The sequence below is a fragment of the Zootermopsis nevadensis genome, unplaced genomic scaffold (genome assembly GCF_977971745.1).
Source record: "Zootermopsis nevadensis isolate Lab colony 2312 unplaced genomic scaffold, Znev_1.0 Znev_ptg000045l, whole genome shotgun sequence".
NCBI classification, from domain to species: Eukaryota; Metazoa; Arthropoda; class Insecta; order Blattodea; family Termopsidae; genus Zootermopsis; species Zootermopsis nevadensis.
Window position 1 is genome coordinate 919,037 of NW_028259177.1, and position 22,495 is coordinate 941,531.

Below are 22,495 nucleotides of genomic sequence, written 5' to 3' on the forward strand. Positions count from 1 at the left end.
GGGAGTGTAGTATGCTCGCAAACAATCGTCGAGATGGGCATTAGTAAGTAGTGATATGTGGTTTGATTTTATATTGTTCATGGTTGAACGGTCTTCATTATTTAGTATAACCTCTTTCCGTATCAACGCGGGCACCCAAAAAAGCCTTGGCGGGCGCCATGGAGCCCGCGGGCACCGCGTTGGGGACCACTGATCTAAAATATACAACAACAAATTTCCAAAGTAAATGTAATTATGATATATTTTGATTAATAAATGTTCTAATTATATTAAAATAATTTCTTAAGCCCTTACTTTTGATATAAACCAAAACGGTCGCTAAATGTCTAGCATAGTTCATCTCGGCGTCGCTGTCTGGAATCAAACTCAGGAATTGCTGGCACTAAACATTTTATTTGAAACCCTCGTCAATGCGTGGTAGTCAGACAAAAACACATGTGCGATCTGAAGTTCTGACAGCGGTGAAGACTGCGAAGTTGCAGACAGAATGTTCGTGAAAAATGACGTACACACTGTCGCAGCCTGCAGCAACATCGACAATCGAATTACTCTTTGTTATCTGGCTTAGTGAGTCCGCGGTACCGTTATCGTGAAACTTCATGATCGTTCCATGAGATTATCCCACCGTGAAGTTTATTAATGTGTTTATTTGTCGTCATAGCACATTCGACTCAATGAGTGAGATCTGAATGTACTGTTATACAATTAAACATCTTCAAAGCGCGATGCAGACCTATTTGTAGTAAGTTTGAACTCAGAAATGCATGTTCTTTCACTTTAATTAAATTAAATTAATTTATTTAAGTGTTTGCCATCATTAAGAAGCCAATAACAGACAAACACTGATAATACATACAATAATAATGAAAAATATTACGCAAACAGATTAACTAAACTTATACTAGTACAGTATTAAATATAACAGCCAAGTACAGGCAAACCCAAAATAGAAACAATATTTTACACAAAGAAAAATAAATTAAGAAATATAAATAAAAACAAATAATCCACCTAGGGAACACTAATATAAATGTACATCGTTAAAGAAATACAAAAAAAAAAACAGATAACCAAGCTAGATCATTTCCCTTGTTGAGAACGTTCGCTCAAGGGAGACAATGTTTATGCGAAATACGTCCAATGATTTACATACGGCATTTGCAGTGATGACGCACCTATGTCTTAGCGCACTGCTTACACTAAAAGTAGAAAATTCTCTTATTTGCATCGCCGGCACACGTGTAACAACCAAGTCCCTTCAAATAATGTATCTGTACTTTTGAATACCTCACGTAGAAATCGAATTGACGACAATAATATTTTCGTAAAAGAACAGACTTTGGTGAGATCAGATTTATATATGTATGATTTGAGGTTTTCACAGCGGTGAGTAAGAAGATTTCTGTCTTGTGGGTTGTTGGACTAATGACGAAGGCAGTATGACCTCTAAAACTTTGGCTAACATCGACCAGACTACACAGCACAACAACCCAGAAGACAGAAATCTTCATACTCATCGCCCTGATGACAGAGGCAGTATGACATTCGAAACGTTGGTTAACATCGACCAGACTACACAGCGCAACAACCCAGAAGACAGAAATCTTCATACTCTGATGACGGAGGCAGTATGACCTCTGAAACGTTGGTAAACATCTACTAGACTACACAGCGCAACAACCCAGAAGACAGAAATCTTCATACTCTGATGACGGAGGCAGTATGACCTCTGAAACGTTGGTAAACATCTACCAGACTACACAGCGCAACAACCCAGAAGACAGAAATCTTCATACTCTGATGACGGAGGCAGTATGACCTCTGAAACGTTGGTTGACATCTACCAGACTACACAGCGCAAGAACCCAGAAGACAGAAATCTTCATACTCTGATGACGGAGGCAGTAGGACCTCTGAAACGTTGGTTAACATCGACCAGACTACACAGCGCAACAACCCAGAAGACGGAAATCTTCATACTCTGATGACGGAGTCAGTATGACCTCAGAAACGTTGGTTAACATCCACCAGACTACACAGCGCAACAACCCAGAAGACGGAAATCTTCATACTCTGATGACGGAGGCAGTATGACCTCTGAAACGTTGGTTAACATCGACCAGACTACACAGCGCAACAACCCAGAAGACAGAAATCTTCATACTCTGATGACGGAGGCAGTATGACCTCTGAAACGTTGGTTGACATCTATCAGATTACACAGCGCAACAACCCAGAAGACAGAAATCTTCATACTCTGATGACGGAGGCAGTATGACCTCTGAAACGTTGGTTAACATCGACCAGACTACACAGCGCAACAACCCAGAAGACGGAAATCTTCATACTCTGATGACGGAGGCAGTATGACCTCTGAAACGTTGCTTAACATCGACCAGACTACACAGCGCAACAACCCAGAAGACGGAAATCTTCATACTCTGATGACGGAGGCAGTATAACCTCTGAAACGTTGGTAAACATCGACCAGACTACACAGCGCAACAACCCAGAAGATGGAAATCTTCATACTCTGATGACGGAGGCAGTATGACCTCCGAAACGTTGGTAAACATCGACCAGACTACACAGCGCAACAACCCAGAAGACAGAAATCTTCATACTCTGATGACGGAGGCAGTATGACCTCTGAAACGTTGGTTAACATCGACCAGACTACACGGCGCAACAAACCAGAAGACATAAAACTTCATACTCTGATGACGGAGGCAGTATGACCTCTGAAACGTTTGTAAACATCGACCAGACTACACACCGCAACAACCCAGAAGACGGAAATCTTCAGATGTATATAGATATACTTATGCCACTTTTTATATAAGATTCATAACCTTTACTGGTATAACATGTCTGAATCTGGAATGCAGATTTTCTTGTGGGCTCATGTGTTCCATTCATGGGTATTTTCGCTCTTGGGAAGTGACGAAAAAGACAATGGCAGTTGGGCTAAGAATTTCGTAATAACTAACGTTGCTACAAAAGCCACTTTTGTACAAAACACTGGCTTTGTAAAGATCGCACATTTTAGTTGACTATATCTTCTATCCTTCACAAGGAATCAAATTTCTTCTCCAGTGTTTTAGAGTTATTATTTTTCATCTCTGCACGATCTGCATGGGCTATTTTCTTGTTACGCGGATTTAATTATACTCAGATCTTATCAACCTACGTCACCTCACAATAAATAATTATTATCTGATACTGTCAAATGATTTCCTTCATCAGACATATTTTAAACATGTCGACATGAAATTACACGAACTTTGCTGTGTAATATTTAAAGATAAACTTACGCAATTCTTACGATTTGTAACTTTTGCCAATTAGCTATCAGAGAGATGGCGGCTTTAATATTTAACGAAAGCGACTTTAACACGGGCTTCAGAGGCGACCGTCAGAACGCCATTGTGTCTAAAAATCACTCTTCTCGTGTTACTGTAGTACCTTGAGAATTCAAAGGGATTACCAGAATTATTCTCAGACAATTAATTCTCCTTTTAGAGTTTCGCCGTTGTTACAGAAGGCAACTTTCGCCGAGGCCGGGCGCTTAGCTTTCCAGCCTCGTATTCCGCAGATGATGAGCTTAAATCTCGACTAGGGGACCGGATATCTTGACTAAGGATTTTCGTTATTTTCGTCAGTCCCTCCGGGCAAATGACGGGATACAACCTCCCCTCTTCCTTTAAAAATAAATTATTAATTAATAATCCTATAATTCGACACCCTGTAGATGTTGTTAAATAAATAACTAAGAATTAATTAAATTAATAAACAATATAAATTGAGGCTTTATTGAGAAAACGTATGTTTGGATGAATCAATTACATCCCATATTAAGAGTTTTTTAAAACAGAATATCAATAATACAAAAGCAATAATTTCTAACCGCGGAATCACATAAATATCAATAAATGCAAAACGTTTGTTGAAATCCCCGATATTAAACGGAAATGCCAAAATAATCATTTAAGCCAATGGAAACTATGTACTCTTAATTGAAGATTTATTAGAACTAAAACAAACACAGATAATGTGAAACTGTGGATATACGTACGAATACTAAACGTACTTAAAAAAATAAGTCAGTTTCATGGAAAACATACATTGCGCGTCATATCCTAGTTATTATGACTGCTTATTATTTTTGTTTAAAGAAATAATAATGGTTGAAAAATTAGCAAAGAACGAAAGAGTAGCATTATTTTTGGTTAACAGATTTCCAGAGTTTAACATCTTTATCAGTTTCAGAGTCATCATTCACTTATTGAAGGAATAATTATATGTTCTAAAAAAATCGGACAACAACAGAGTGGAATACTTTTATTAAAATTATATAATTTATAGATACCAGGGCGTTGCTAAATGCAGACTCAATCTGGAACTCTCTGCAGGAATAGAAGACTACCTCCATAAACCTCAGTCAAAATATTGTATCTGCCGGAAATGTATTATTAAAATGTATTCATGCAAACAGAACGTCACGATATACTAATTTAATACTTTGTACTTGGAATGATTAAAATTTGAGTCTCATTCGTGCGCCCAGATATCCTGATTGAAAGGTTTCATTAAACAATTTGGTTCCGGACATTTTCCTTCAAAATCCTTCCCAATTTACAACCACCGAGTCGTTATATAATTTTTACGATTCAAATTGTATTTTTTAATAAACAAATAAATAAAAAGTACATATCCTTTAATACGGACAGGCTGATGCATACGTAATTTAGCGAGAAGTTAGTTTTTCAAATAGTCTGCTTGCTAAAATGTACGACATTAAAGCATTTGAAATGGAAATTCAAAACTTGGTCTTGGCATTCACTGGACTCCAGAGTGAGGTTAATGAAACAAATAGCTGAATGCATTAAAGTTCACGGGATTGGTGTTCGTTCCGCCACTACATTAAAATTATTAGAGTTGGAGGGGATTATGTGTGTGTCTATTTTGGTCATTTCAAAGTTACAGAAACGGGTGTCACAGGTCATGCTGTATAGATATGAATAACAGCGAAATTTCTGCCCAAAATTCTCAGTACAAGGATGCAAATATCAACTCGATTATCGAATCTGATATTCTGCTTTGAGACAGAAATATATTGCAGCAGAATATTGGGGGAAAAGTTCAATAAATGAGTAACATATTTCAGTGTCTCCTCGTGTAACCAATTCGGTTACTCGGTATTTACGTAGAACCGTAAAATTAAACTTTTCATGAATTTATACTATGAAATGTCACTCTATTAGGTCCAATTTAATTAATATGATTTTTAAAAAATATTGGATGTTCTTACAATGTAATTGAATGTAATTTTCTGAATGCCTAGCAAAGTACAGAAACAGAAATTACGTATACAAATTAGCGGTTATATATTTTAAATGCCGAACACTTTAAGATATCCACCTGAAAATGAACAATTCAGATCGAAACCCGTAGTGGATTTTTAATAAGCATTTAAACTGTAATAAAGAATCTTTGTGTAAACGTACTGTCAAATTCAACCCTTAAAAATTATTTACTACGAGTGTGACAAGCCATTAGGACAAATTTAACTATATTTTAAGCTGTAAGCTTGTACAGATATAATCGGACTGAGCCTAAAAGGGCTAACCCTTCGAAGCAGATGTCAGTAAATAATGTTTAAACATTCTGTCTTAAACTAAGAGAAAAAAGTTCTACACTAAAGAGATTAATCGGTTAATATATATTTTTTTTAAAAAAATAAATGCTGTTTATTTTAAGAATCATACCATAAACATAAATAAAATGTGTTGGAAAAAATGTTATATTATTAATTTTTGAAATATTTGTTGCATATGTTTACCAGTTGGATGTAAAGACGTAAACCATTTGATCTGTATCTTTGGCATTTTAATTCAAATAAATAAATAAATAAAGAAAGAAAGAAAGAAAGAAAGAATGAAAGAAAGAAAGAAGAAACAGAGAACACGTTGCAGCCACTCTTAAAGGCTGCAGCAATGGCTTCAGACCTTAAATGTTCCTTACGATTTATACGATGCGTTTAATTAAATTTTCCTACTGTTAACTTGTGTTTGGTGTCAATACAACCTTATAAAGAGATGTTGCCTTAGGTGTAGGCTGACATTCTTCCAGCAGTAGAAAACATCAGACATCTCATTTGCAGAACAGAACTAAGAGGGAGACAAATTTACGCTGGTAATATTTCCAAGGGCGCAAAGCCCCTTTTAGAACTAGGCAAATTCCTTACAGCGTCCGTAGCTCCGTGTATTTCATTCCCGTTGTTGGTTAGCCGCCCTTTCAGGGACATGAGTTCGTCCCACAGAAGCTCGGACGTCATCACCGTGAATTTTACACGAATAGGTTAAAATTTTGCCTTACCACAAGATATTACATAATTTGTTGACACAGAATTCGTTGCGACTTATAGGATGAACTCTCTCATCCCCGGGGGCCTCATTGTTTCCACAAGATTTTTAATTAAAAGTGTACTGTCTCGGTTCAAAGAGTGAGTTCCGCCTACGTCACTAACTCTACAGCATGTGCCGTTTAAACCACAGACACTATCGACGTAAGAATTCAGACAATGAGATACAAAGGAGGACGCTGGGGAATGTTGTTAAAAGTATGGGCAGTTCGTGTTTATTTCTCAGCTACCCCTCGAAACCCCTTGCATTTTACTTGTTCTGGACCTCGAACTCACGGATTCATCCCGACTACTATAATAATACAAGAGCTCATTGAGCTGAATCGCTCTCTGACAAGCCAACGGTCATGCAGGCAGTTGTCAGGGAATGAGACGAGAGAAAGTTTAACATCATAAAATAAAAAATTAGGAAATTATGGATTGGATGATTCCCCAGCTGAAGTTTGAATCAGTTATTTGCTCTTATATAAATACAAAATTCAGCGGCCATTTCTCACCCAAGTCTCTCCTGATTCACTACTAGATGGCTCTGGCAGTCAAATCAGGATTGAGTAGAAATTGTGCAGAGGCAGTGGGCTTGTCACTTACTACTCACAAATGCACACTTTAAAGATTAGGAAAACATCCGAAAGGAGGCGGCGAAAACCCACAACCTGGTTGTAGAGCCAAGAAAACAACAACAATATATATATATATGCATGTACAAAACACTATTCACCTTGTGTTTGTGACTGAGAAACAAAGTTTTCGTAGCTCTGAATGTCGGTCGTTTTGAAAATCAGGCGGACTATGAACCGAGTTTGCAGTAAATTGATTACATTTTTCATTGCTACAAAAAGTTATGTTCCACGTTAACACGGAGTGACGTTAAGATTTATGACTTAATTAGGATTCAAAAGCCTAAGAACGTTCTGGTTTATGAACTTAAAGTTCATATTAGTTCCTTATAGCTTAAATTATGCACCGTATTCCCATCTGGATGAAAAGTAAGTTTAGAAAATATAATACTGCCCGCAGGGAATTTGTAAATTTCATCTAAGGGAACTGAAAAACAGGAAGTCATGATAAACATATGACTGTTATTTCTGTACACGTTTTAATATAGAATTATACATTTAATATCAAATGAACACACAAGACGTACGAAAATAAACTATTAAATATCATTTTGCGTCGATAATTCATCAGCATTTGGCTGAAGCAGCCAAAGGAAACAAGAGAATTCTCATTCTTTGTAGTCCGTCTCCGGTTCGAGGTTTGGAACTCGGGACCACCCAAATACGAAGATCGGATTTTGGGTTTACAGCAATAACTACAGAGTAATTTACTGGAGCTGAGGCGTTCTTGACACGCTAATATATCAGCTGGGTAAGAATTTTCAGCCTTTTATGGAACAAAATATTCGATTAGAGACCGCAAATTCTGAGGATTTTAATTCTAAATATTGCTGCCTACTGATCGTCTTTGTCTGTTCTAGTCTAATATTTTGTTAAATATCTGCAAAGGATGACGAAGAACACATAAATCTTCAAAAGGGAAAATCCGTCCTTACCGAATACGAGATAGCTGAATAACCGCTGAGTTGAAAAAGTTGTTTAGAGAATTATTTCAGAAATTATCCATTGTTTGTGATATGTTGCGTACTGCAATTTCGGAGTTTTTTCGTTTAATATAAAATAATTAATTTTCATTAAACGCGTAATTGTTTACTTACATGTTGTTACGTTCTTTTATCAGTAGTAGGCCTACGATTTAATCCATGACTAATTGATAATCACTCATTGGATACGAAGAACAAATGATGTACTTTGTTTCACGGAAGGACAATCAGAATTCGCCTCTAGCCACGTCACGTGATTGGTATAAAAAAATTGCACTCTCTTAAAAATTTATAAAGTATATGATTTTGCAACACTGCGTTGCGGAATTTTAAACTCAACGTATATTTTGCTTACGATATTTAAAAATTAATGGGAGGGATTAATAAATTTATGAAAATTGCAGCAAACGTAATGCAGTGATCTATATAATCTCTGGCCAGTCATACAAGAGAAGTGGTTAGTAACGCGTTCCGGATTTACATATGTGCATCAATCTTCCTCTCATCTTTGTTTACATCAGGGTAATTTTAGGGCGAGTCAAATATCAGCACACTTTTTCGTAACCGTGGTTCGAACCAGCTGTATCTGTGTGTGACGTCACATGTAAGGGGAAGTTGATATAAAAAGGAAGATTCTTGTTTATGTGCTGTTCGTACCGACCAAAGGATTCGCCTATTTCAAGGTCGCTTTGGGTACTAAAACAAATGACGCTATTAGGTTTGTACGTGTACAAGAACGTTGTCGGCTATGTAAACTTCTTTATAGAATTTCAACGTTCGCGAGTTACGTAAATAAAATGTGTAAGCTTCGTTGCTCAGAAATAAGAGGACAATAAACGTTGTGAGGCGGCTTCTGTAGATTTAAATAAACTATTATGTCTTTGTCGTGAATGTCCGACTTTCGTTCTGTCGTTTAGAAATCTAAGGCAGCAGGTGTCCTAGAAAGTTCCGCAATTGCTCTAATTAACATCGCAGCAGATGAAAGTGTAAGTACAAAAGCTAAGGAAACTTCAGAAGTTACATATATAGTTTCTGTGCATTACAATAGTCTAATGTTTCTTAATAACGAGGAGCGCTTTTAATTTATGTCGTAACGTCGCATAAAAATTTATAACCGTGTTTCTAACTACACAGAGCTGCTTGGATGTCGACCCTTTTTCTGACAATACGGAAAATTATTTTTGTAAACGATTTTGGAAATCGAATATCCTACTGTTACAACATGAAACAAAATTCCAAGAACATGCTCTGAATAACTATTGTTCTTCCCGCCTTTTAAGCGTATCTGGAAATTAAATTGATATTGTTAAAAGTTCGAAGATGGGTGATGGACTTTATAAAACGGATCGGAGCTTCACTAGAACTGGACATTAAAGCTTATAGCATCCATGACTGAATTTTTAATAGTAAAAGACAGACATAAATAAACGTCGCTTATTTATAAATATTTTACTTCGCAGGGTAGAGTTTTCTTGGGGTTGATTGTAACTCAGTTTATAAGCAATTCTCCACCGTTTATGGTGCCCAAACTATATTACCGTACTGAAAATAGCTTATACTAGATTCTTCAACATGAAACCAATCCAAAAACTTCCCACATAATATTTAAGATCCATGTAAATATTATCCTTTGTTATGTGCCCAGTTCTCTAAAGTTGTTCCTTCTCTTGAGATTTTATGACGAATTTTATCTGAAAATCTCATATCCCCATGCATGTCCCCCCGTATTTTAAGTGTCCTCCGTTCACAAAAACAGCGTTTAATATTTAGTGAACGGTACAAATTATGAAGATCACAATACGATTTCAACCAACTTCGTGTTAACACTTTGTTCCTTAAGACTTAATATTCTTGTAAGCATTTCACTAAGATCCTCAGTCTTTGAGATAAGAGCCAAGGTTCCGAGGACGGAGTAGGTCTATTTATACTGCACTGACCTGAGGTATGCAGAAGATGAGGGCGAACACCCAGGCCATCCACACCATCGCTCGCGAGCGTCGAGACGTCCAGGAACAATAGGCCAGTGGGTGGCATACGGCTTGGTAGCGGTCCAGTGCCGTAGCCATGAGAATATAGGCGCTGAGGTACGGACCAAGCGTCTGGCCGTACTTGACGATCTTGCAGAGTAGGGGACCGCCGTAGAATCTGTACGTGACGTCCCAGGCGAGCTGAGGTAGCACGGACAGGAAAGCCGTACAGAGGTCTGCCACGCTAAGATGCAGAATGAAGTAGTACATACGGGAAAGTTTCTTCCTCGGTCTGGCTGACAGAGCGAGCAGAACAGCGAAGTTACCCAAGACAGTGACCGTCAACATTGTGGCAAGTGTCGCTATCTCGGCCTGAGCGAGAGCTTCGTCGCGGTCCAAACCACTTGTGCTGTTCGCGGTCGTCAGGTTACAGGCTTCTGATACTTCTGTCACTGAACTTTCCATCGTCAGCATAGCTTTTTAGCCGCCACTGTACTTTGAGTCATTATCACAATGTTGAAACAATTATTACATCCCGATAATGTATTTGATTATCACACTTACACACTTATCACAAACATTTTAATATTATCTGAACTGAGTTCGCATGATGGAAGAAACATTAAAATATATGCACGATAATATATTCTTTAATATGTATGTCTGTATGATTTAAAATATTTTAAAAGAGTCTTATTTTGTCAATACACCAAATATTTTGAGCTGGGTCTCGCTTCTTATCCCTAGTGAAACAATCCGTTTTCAGGCAAAGATACCATTGTTATAAAAATCTCTTTTAGAGGTATTGTTCATGAAAGTCTTCCTCTGAATGACACAAGTTTTTAGCAATAACACCATTTCACTCGCAAGTCTTTAATTTAAAAGCATAACGTACTGAGTAAACTGATAAATTACAGATTTGCACTAGTACTGAGGTCCTGAGATGCGTTCTTCATATTCACACAATTATAGGAATGGAATAACTAAACAAAGTTCCTTCTTGTCTATTTTTCCTGTAGAACCAGTTGTGAGGATTATCTACAAATACAGCCTCGTTTAGTGGCTTTACGTCATAAGTGTAGCTGGTAAATAACGGTTACAAACTACTTCATAACTGAGTAACTCATTCCTAAGTTATTTTCTTTTTTTAAATTTTAAATTTTTTTTTGAACTAATCAGCTGATAATTGCCGTAGATAACAATCACTTTCTTGGATTTAAGAGCCGAGATACTGAATACTAATTAGATGAAGTTCATCTTGGCTTATGGCCTTAAGTACAGAATGTGATGATCATTTTTACCATTTCTGTAACCGAAATTTCATAAACCAATAACAAAATTTTGTAGAGCTTCTATTGTATCAAACTGCCTTTGATGACATATTGATCAATGATGTCCACGATGTTCCATTGACTTGAACAACAGCTGAGAGTCCCATCTAAAAAAAAAGCAAAACAGAACAGAAAATTAATTCAGTGTTTCAAAGGAACAAAAATGAAACGTTTACGTGCTATTTTTAATGGTGTGAAACTTGATCTCTGAATCTGAGGAAAGAACATCGATTGAAAACGTGGAAAATATTTGGATGTAGGAGGAAGAGAGGAGACTGGAGACAATTTCAAGATGAAGAACTTTATCATTTATATGCATTTAATTAAATGTTATTAGGATGATAACATTAAGTATGCATAAGCGACGCATTGGATTTACGCCGAATAGGTCGACAGACCTGAAGGAGGGAGACTACCTGTGACAAACACCTAGACTTATATAGGAGGTAACAATTACATTTTATAATTACCATTTAAAACCAAAGCTGGTCATAACAATATTTCAATATTAAATTCTTACGTCAAAGAATGATATAGTTGCTGTTTATTCTCAGAATCATATGAAATACATAAATACTGTTTGTGGGCAAAATGAGTTACTGGTTACTAAAATAACCGGTATATGTAATTACCAATTGCTCTAAAGAGTATAAGAAATAGGTTCGGAGGATGTGAAATGTGGCTTAATGTGAAGAAGGTAATGAAAATTTAGTTCAATAAAATACAAGGAGATTCCTGTCTAGCTGATGTACTCCTAGCTTGTGAAGAAGAACTGTTTTCTATGGCTATAGTTTTGATTTGACCACAGAATATTGAGAGAGACTATGTTCGTACTGTTAATAAAACAACGTTAAAAGTTTAAGATGGATAACTCCTCAGTGGCATAATATTCATACAGAATTACAAAAAAAATACTTAATTAATGTTCACAATTGTGATGTCCAACAGGAGCCATTAATATGGAAGAGACGTTTAAATTTTATAAATGTATATCAATCGTAAGCTGATTTACATTTAAAGTATATCAATTTGTTTGTATGTTTGTTCTGCGTGTATTATTATTTTTTAACCAAAGTGTCCGTAACGGGGGAAATATGATTTCAAATTACACAGCTAAGCAAATATTTTGTGTGCGAGTATTCTGTAGTTACTCTCTCTCTCCATGATTTTACGAACGCACGTGCTAGTATAAATGCTTCATAAAAGTAGGTCACAAGGACACAATTATTAAGCTATAATTTCGTCTTGTCTTTTTCTAATCAGGCGAAATACTTGAACCAGAATTTATTGGCTAAACTCTTGTTACTAATATAATAACAATTACTAATAAGTCTATATTAAGACTGATATTATTATAAATTTAAATCTGTGATTTAGACACATTGAAGATCGTAAATATTTAATTGACGTAAATAGTAATTTTGATACACTATTTGTAACTTATTCCTTTGATGAATTTTCATAGCTTTAATTATGAAATTGGTCTTTGAAGTTTGTAGACTTCGCAGAATACAGAAAGAAAATAGCTTCATAATTATATTCTAGTTATGTGCGAACTAGTTAAGCTAAATTAAAATACAAGTAAATTTTAAAATTTATAATATACGTAAACTGTATTAAACCTTTTTGAATGATTTTATAATATTTGAAACTAAAGAAGAGATATTGTCCATATTTCTATTTGTATGCTCTCTGTGTGGTAAATTGTAACAGGGAGAGCTTCAAAAGTCCCTTTGCTTCTCAAATTGTTTTATTTTATTTTGTTTCAGATTCTTAATGAAAGGCAGTTTCAGGTGCTAAGTTCGCTTGTTTTGATTTAGATTTTGAAGTGAATTTTTCATAAACCTAATTTTTTGAAAATAACTGGGATATATTAGCTCTGTAAGAATTATTTTACTGGTATTATGTAATCTCATATTGTACATTATTATAAAAAGGCGGAAAGAAAATTCCATAGAACAACATCTCTTGGAATTGAAGCGAACATTCCACCAGTCATTAGCGACAGCTGTCCGAATTTCCCCCACAGATGACGTGCCATAGAATATAACTTAATCGCTCCGCTTTGAAGTCCAGTTCAATTTTAAGATCATAAACATTATGGAAGGAATGAGTTTTCCAGTTTCAATACTTGCCACCAACTGAATAAGTCAGACAAATTATAAATACATTTTATTTCACGACAAGCAAAGATATTATACGTAGGAGAATCATTATAAACTTGAAACCTTCACAGCATTAAAAAAAAATTACTGTTGTATCTGAGTACTGATATTTATTACAGTGACAAGAATGATAACATAGTCTATAGCCTGCTGCCTGAGCATATTCCGTCTGTATGGGTAAGTTACTCTCTTTAACAAATTAAAAATCAACAACCAACAAATTAACTCCAGGCTCACAAAGGGAGTGTGCAATATAAAAACCAGACAATTTTAATTCCATTCATATGAGCGGCATAAAAAGTGACTATCCTCTCGCGTGTCAAGTGTCAGGATCGGTAATTACGCCTCAATTTAAAATAGACAGTGCCCCCTACGAGTAACATTGATCGAGCAGAAGCATCTCGTGATGTCTGATCTTCGGTTCGACTCTAATTATAGACACCTGCAGTCAGAAATTTTCAGCAGATAGTGGCGAAGACAAAGACCAGATGACTTAACGCAAAGCAGAGAGCCAGGCAAACACGAGACTAACGACCAACGCTATTTCATGACGGACGAGATTCATCACGAAATCGCGGCTAATGTACAGTGAAATTCTTGTAAAATTTTAATTGGTAAAAAGTAGTACATTATGAAATATGTAGGGCATTACAGCAAATGTCAGAATTGTATTTGTAATTTTCAGTACAGGGCCATAAACTGGTTTAATGTTTTATACGTAAATTGAAAGAACGTTAATAGTCACAGCTCTAATTTCGCGAGCCTAATTGGCGATGTTGCGTTAATCACGGCTGTTGTACGGAAAAGAAAATGATGTTTTATTCTCACTTACAGTGGTATTTCATGAGATGCGAAAATGACGATAGAATCACGAGTGTTTATTGAAGTTGGAAATCTGCTGTTTCAAAAATAATCTACATTTCATGTACAACACGATGTAGACCATTAAAGTTTTTCACTGATCATGGTAGCATAGAAGAAATTACTGCGATCCAAAAAGGCGTAAAAAATTTTCCTTTTTTTTTTAAAGTATGGAGTAATTTTGAAACCAAATTAAAGAGTATTTATAACCCATGATAAAAATTTGCATTTCAAGCAATTGCACAGAGTGGAGTATGAAATGATATCCGATTGAAAGTTTGAATACAAGCTTTAATATTAATATAATGGTACAAATATCTATGAAAATAAAAAAAATCATTAATATTTATCCTTTATTGATTACAAGGTCAATACGACCACCGTTGAGTCGTGCAATTTCGAAAACACGATTGGCTAGATTTGTAATGTCTCGACGACATATTTCCTTTGCAATTTCACCACACATCTAAACAATCAAAGCATGAGCTGCATACAGAGGCTTCATTTAGAAACAGTTTTACCTTACCCCAATGGAGAAACTTGTAGGGTTTAATTTCTAGTCTATTGAGTGTCCGCCAATATTATGCTCACCACGGATATTGATAAAATTGCCCACAGAGTAGCCCGTTCGTGAGTTGGAATCTGCATGACAGAACTGTGGTTACATTGATATTGTAATCTATAAAATTGATACACCAACATAAATTATTCTTTATATATATATTATGTATAGTGGGCCTATACATAAACAACACTGGCTATAAATTAGTGACTGGCATCTTCTTGGGTAGACTTCACTAGCCCAATATCAAATTTTAATGAAAATCGCTGGGTACTTCCGAAGCGAAAAGTTCGGGGAAAGCTAAAACATGCCATTTTAACACTGACCGAAGCCCATCCGATCTCTTATACAAAAGACACAGTAGAGTGTCAAATGTTTATTTTACTAAGGTTAGGCAACTGGACCATGAATTACTTACATAGGCTTACGTTACATGCCTTTATAAACCTCTTGTTTTAGGTCCGAAATCACAAGCCAGGTTTCAGTCAACGCAGAACGATAAGGTTTTCAGGAAATGTTATTGCTACAAGTAATTATCATCAAGTATTGCATTATTTGTTCTTTAAAAGTGAATTTTATAATTATCTTCGTTGAAACATTCCATTATATTGTAAACCTCATGTTTCATTTTGCTTGGAATGGTCTATTATAATAATTAACGTCTTGGGAAATGAAGATGGCTGATTGACCTGATGATGGAGGCAGCAAGGACCTCTGAAACGTCGGTAAACTTCTACTCAGACTCCACGGCCCAACAACACAGAAGACAGACATCTTCAGAATCACCGCCATGAAAACCTCAAATCCTACGAGTTGGGAAATGTAACAAGTTACTTACTTTAAATACCTGGGCTATAAAATTTCGTACAAATAAATAAAATAATTAAGTTTACCTACGTATGTGGAACAATAAAAAGATGTCTCGAAGAACAAGTAAAGAAACACGCCTGAAATTTTGTACGATAATAGTAGTTCCTGGGATACTTTATGGATTCGAGAATTTGACTCTAGCAAAGAGACGAATGAAATGAAATTTGTACAGCATGGAGCGGACTAAACACTTCTGGACCGGAAGTGTAGTGAGGAGATACGAAAAGAATTGAATTTCTTTAAAATTAACTGGCAAAATATATACCCATACAAAAATGATTGCTTAGAGAATTTGCTTAAAATGGAAGACTGCCGTGTTACTAAACATCTACAACATTACCGACTGACCGGAATGAGGAGGGTAGGACGCCCAAGGCAAAACTGGAAGCACCAACTCTAATTCTGTATGTGATTACATGGGATCGCAACAAACCACTAGGTGTAGTAACACTTGTTGTTGCTGATGATGATGATTGTGATGATGGGAAATGTGCACGTGGCATCAGAATTATCACGCGTTCGCTTGGATTTTAATGTATTAAATGACACACTGTAAGGCAATTGCTCATGGCTTTGCAACCATATAAAAAGAATGTTCTTTTTCTAGAATTATGTGGATACCTTTCACGATATAAAAGTCCGTTCAGTCACTGTTAAATTTTACCAAACATGGGGACAGACAAGATAGAGAACTTAATAAGTGCTCCACAGAATTACAAACGCGTTTCAATGTAATTAATGAATAATTAAAAATCATATATATAAAATTATATAACATAGACTTAATATTATACATGTTACATACACTCTTATGGATTTTATAGAAATAATAATACCATACTTTTTATTTAAGTTGCCGTATTGCAAAGTGTTTTCTTTGTAACACTCGCTTTGTATAATATTTTAATTTAAAATTGTGTCAGAGAAATATCATACCCGAATATTGTAACAATAAATCATTTCGTTAACATTATATTTTTGTAAGGACTATTGTTATTGGTATAGACGTTCCTTCCTTATCTCTTAATATTATGTATTATATTTCCTTCACTAGTTGATATATTAAAATTATTCGCACTTAATTATTCTTTTATTTGCTAAGGGCATTAAAATGTTTAAAGCATGCCTCGAATTCTGCAATAAAGATGTGCGTAAATTGTTTTATATTTGTGTCACTTATCGCCCTGAAAATGGAGGCAGAAAGGACTTGCGAAACGTTGATAAACTTCTATCAGACCATACGGCCATCTTTGTACAATGCCTTAGTAGTCTGAAATTCTACTTCATGGCTTTTGTTTGCTTAGAGTTAAATTACCGTTTAAGTACTGAAGCCCTGATCTGTTAATCAATTAGCGTTATATAACGTAAGACAAATAATACAACTATTTTATAAGGAACTGATTTAAAACTTTTTGTTGTGCGGTGACTGAAAATAGAACTAATGGATTTTACGTTCTATTTACGTGCGTGTAATACTTCGTTGGTTAGATTTTAGGTTTTGGGAATGTCTTCGTCTTTGTCGTTGACGCATTCATTTTAGCGAGAACTGTTGAATTATTTATCAAAGTCGTTAATGCAAACGACACTTTAAATTTCTCTACACATTTCACAGGCGGTAGAAATATACAGAAAGGATATGTTAGAACACTAAAGCTGAATCAAGAAACGAGTACAAGTATGGAATACTTAAAGTGGTATTTTCTATGTAAAACTTTTGACATGAACTTTCTGACAGAATAATTTTACAAAGAATAATTACGAAGTATCTCATAAAATTCTTTTGAAACTATTTTCTTTTTAATAAATAATTTAATAAATTAATTTACAGTAAACATACATGCTAAAGAAACGTTATACTTAAAGTTTTTAAGCTAGATACTGCATGTTATAACCTATAAATCATTACTACCTACAGAAGACACCAGTACACAACTGAATAGTAATTTATTATCTTGTAATATTCCTAGCTTATACGATTTCCAAATTTATTACTTAAGATTGTGTTTCCAAAATTTACTGTCGCGAGAGACCTGTCGAATGGAAGTTGATGGAGCTCCGGACTACGTCTTACTAGCAGCAGTGTCAAATGTATCTTACAGTTAAAGTAACTTATCTCTTCGACGATGTAAAATTATTCAGGAACTTGTTAGAATTCGTCTTTAAAGAAGATCTTCACGGAGCCCCTGCCAAGGCATTTCTGAGCCCGCTAAGCACCGTTTGGGAACTAGTGATTTAAGGCATCAGCAACTGCATGTACTAGACATTCAGAGTAAGTGTTAAAAATAATTTACTTTTGTGACACCTTGTAAACGTGACCTCAGCTAATCGTAAAGTTTACTAAATTCTGTTCAGATATCTGTCGCTGATCAATCACAAATAAATGTCAATACTTGACAGGAACTGACACATGAAACGTGAGACTACGCGGCTACTTGTATCGGGCAGTGATAGAATCAGTACTTTATCTCTCTTATCCAAATAATCGATAATGTTTGAACAGCACACTCCAATGAAGTGCGTATTTCTTATCAGTGTTTTCGCTATGAAATTATCTTAAGCTTCTCTAGTTCAGTAAGCTTGTCTCACTTGTATTCTGAACGTACTGTGGAAGACTTTCTTTAAACGGGTATCGTATCTTCTCAGTATTCAGCAGGTATCCGCCACAAAGTACCTGCTATTCAAAGTAGAGTCTATTCATGCTGGTCCTATTCTGTTAAATTGAATTGACCGCTGTCCTCCCGTTCCAACACATTTTACCCAAATCTGCTCACAGCTACCCTTCTCTGCTTTATCGAGTGAAATGTAGAACCCATAAGAAACCAAAATCATCAGAGGCAGGCCTTCTTATTTTTTAAATTATTATTATTATTTAGTGTTCTGTCTGACGACAGGTCCATATGAACAGGATCCTTCCATCCTTTTCTCTTCTCGGACTGGGACCTGTTCATATACGTTCTTGGCAGATGATCCAGAAGTGGTTTGCCATTGCCTTCTTCTGTGTGTGAATGGAGTAATTGTTGGGTGCCACGGAGGAAAACTCCGTGTTGCCTAGACCACGGCCTTGCCCAACACAAGTTATAAATTCGGGCACCGCCGGGAATCGAACACGAGACCCCAGGATTACAAGGCCAGCGTTCTAACCGCTAGACCACCTCATCTTATTATTATTTAGTGTTCTGTCTGACGACAGGTCCATATGAACAGGATCCTTCCATCCTTTTCTCTTCTCGGACTGGGACCTGTTCATATACGTTCTTGGCAGATGATCCAGAAGTGGTTTGCCATTGCCTTCTTCTGTGTGTGAATGGAGTAATTGTTGGGTGACACGGAGGAAAACTCCGTGTTGCCTAGACCACGGCCTTGCCCAACACAAGTTATAAATTCGGGCACCGCCGGGAATCGAACACGAGACCCCAGGATTACAAGGCCAGCGTTCTAACCGCTAGACCACCTCATCTTATTATTATTTAGTGTTCTGTCTGACGACAGGTCCATATGAACAGGATCCTTCCATCCTTTTCTCTTCTCGGACTGGGACCTGTTCATATACGTTCTTGGCAGATGATCCAGAAGTGGTTTGCCATTGCCTTCTTCTGTGTGTGAATGGAGTAATTGTTGGGTGCCACAGAGGAAAACTCCGTGTTGCCTAGACCACGGCCTTGCCCAACACAAGTTATAAATTCGAACCCGAGACCCCAGGATTACAAGGCCAGCGTTCTAACCGCTAGACCACCTCATCTTATTATTTATTTAGTGTTCTGTCTGACGACAGGTCCATATGAACAGGATCCTTCCATCCTTTAGAATGATATTGTTTCAATCTGATGTTACTATATTCTAAAATTTAACTCTTTGAAACCAAAGTTAATTTAAACAGAATTTAATAAATGAATTCTGCTTCAAAGAAACCATAAATGTATCAGCCGATTAATGCTGTTCGGGAAACAAGATTGGGGTATACTGAAACTAAGAAGGTGTTCCTCCACCTCAAGACAGGTCGGTGACAAATTTGATATTTTTCTTGTTGTATTTGTCAACTGAGACCCGATGGAGCTGAGTATTTAAATTACTCTTAATCGAAAGAAACAACAAAGATAATGATGTCCAAGGTCACTATTACGATAATATGCGTTGCCTAGATGCTAGGAGAAATGCGACAGACAGACAGACATGGACGGGCCCACAATGTGATTCTCTGTTACGCTAATGAGTGAATAACTGTTTGTTCCCTAATTTTATACTAAACCTATGAATACTCACCGAGGGTAGAATTTAGAGCTGCTGATTTGTGACAGGTGGTACATACAGTTATCACTAGATTGTTAAGAAATATTAGACCTGCAGTCTGGGACGTGGAATATAAACTTTGCCGTTACATGCTCACGATAGGAAATATCCTACGTGGCCGACGTTTCAGCTTTATTTTTGTAGTAATTTGTTTTCTTATTAAGACGATAAAATCAAGGACGATTAAAATGTTAGGTGTCACAAGTATGTCCCGGATCTGCTCGCTTCAAATGGTTAAATTTGAGTGGAAATAAAGCAGTTTACATGCCACAGACGTATACATCAGAGACGACGTAACTTCGAGCTACATCGCAGTCACTTTTTTTGTGCTGAAGTCTAAACATTTTCATGCAGCCGGAAGCTGTGCAGATTTTTCAGTTTTATTTTGTAACAGGAATAGATGAGTGTGGTCTCCGGAGCTGCTGCAAGCAATGTTTAAAGTCTTAAATTCCATTCCTATTTATTTTAACTGGTTTCGTTTGATAGATTTATGTAGGGCATTAGTATATAATCATCAAAAAAAATTGTGTTTTCGCACCGGTGCGTACAGTACAAAGTTTAGGATGTCGTTCAGTGTTTAAGTAAGACTATTTATTTTCCCAAATAAATTGTCCTTTGCGGAAGTTGTGTAAGCTAGCGTGCTCTTTGTTTCTCAATTTACACAACGATATTTTATTATATTATTTTCATAAGATGGTAAAGTTGCGTCATATTGTGATATAATAAATATATATTATTTAAATCTTGTCCGTCTAATCACAATAAATTCTTATTAAATATTAAAATATTACAATAATTAACATTTAAAATATTTAAAATATTAAATGATGTTCTTTATCGAAATATTCGATTTACATTACACAATCATTTAATATTTTAAATATTTTAAATGTTAATTATTGTAATATTTTAATATTTAATAAGAATTTATTGTGATTAGACGGACAAGATTTAAAATATATATATTATTATTCTCAGGACGCCGTTCCCAATTATGTTCCAGTGAGGAAGAAATTTTAAAGCCATTTAAAATATAAGAAAAAATTATGTTTTCGTAAGAATTGTATGTTTTAATGTTCATGTTGAAGAAAAATGTAATTTCAAAATTTATATAGGAAAAGTGGATGCGAAGAAACGAGGTGAGGAACATGGAGTATATGTAATTACAATATTAAAACGGATATTTTATAAATAAAGCTTGAATGTAAGTGATAGGTTTATTTAGTTCACTATAGTACAGAATAACGGAGAATTGTGAACACTGACTTTCGGAATATATGAAAAGTGTCACTCTTTTGACTTAATAAATGAATAATAGCTTTTAAAGATAGAATTTTCTGCAGGAAGTTAATTTACATTGGGGCTCAGTAGAAGATATGACATTTAGTGAATCTTCAGAATAAAAAAATATTCTTCTACAAGCGTTTGGGAGACAGGTTCCCGTTATCAGTTTTCAACGAAATCCATTTAACACATTCGTACACAAAATGGGGAGCGTCACAAATACTACTTTATATTAAAGCATTCAGGTATGTTTAGATTGTCTGCGTATTGTAAATAACACCTCTGTGCCCATAAATTGTAAATATTTTTTCCTTTATGTATATATATATATTAATTGTATAAGGTTTGTTCAAAATTAATCCGTTTTCAAAATTTGGATATGTCAACACCATATATAACACTGTATGCAAATAGGTCTAACTCTTCCAAAAGCAAATCTAAAACATGTGTCATTTATAAGGTAATTTATCGTATAATTATTGTAGATGGCTCACTGAAACCATAGTTGATAACTGCCCCATCTCAATTACTCCCTGATTAACTCGCTTCGTTCAGACAAGTATAATTACAATATATCATAAGCCTGATGTATTATATAGGACAATTTGTAAGTATCCCTAATTTCACTAGGCTTTGACGATTTTAAATGTTTCAGGTCGTTGACAACATTAAGGGTATTATCATTGCAATTTTGACTAACAGTAACGAATAAAAAGCGGGAACGTAAACATTTTTAAATTACGCATTTTGGAAAATCAGATTCTCGACTCAGCGCTAATTGACACCACAAAAAATAGTAAGGGTCATTTTGCAACTGCGGGTCGACTGTCTTGAAAGATATTTCCCCAGTGCTATAGAAAGTCTCGTAAAAGTGTATTGTGAAAGCTTTCGTAATACCTTTCACTTTCCTGGGACAATTTTGACGTCTGACTTGAGACCTGTAGTGATCGAAGGAAAAATAAAAATCCACAGATCGAATTAGAGGAGATGGAACTCATAAAGCTTGCTTTCCTGGTGCACAGACTTCCGGTTTAAAAAACCTTGTTTTTAATCTTATGTTTAGGTAAAGCATGTTATATTCCGAGAATAAAATTAAGTAATCTGATGGGTTACGAGCTGAGCTTGTCAACAGATAATCTCGACA

The 22,495-nt window shown here is 35.7% G+C and overlaps 1 protein-coding gene across 7 annotated transcripts in view; it reads right to left on the reverse strand.

Annotated features, from left to right (window-relative positions):
- LOC147871604 (oxytocin receptor A-like) overlaps positions 1-22,495 on the reverse strand; it is a 546,632-nt gene that overhangs the window by 80,249 nt on the left and 443,888 nt on the right. For all 7 annotated transcript variants that reach the window (XM_087360682.1, XM_087360685.1, XM_087360684.1 and 4 more), the window contains exon 5: positions 9,962-11,429. In XM_087360682.1, the coding sequence (XP_087216808.1) occupies positions 9,962-10,465 (504 nt within the window). In that variant the 5' untranslated portion in view covers positions 10,466-11,429. The remainder of the gene's footprint in view (positions 1-9,961; positions 11,430-22,495) is intronic.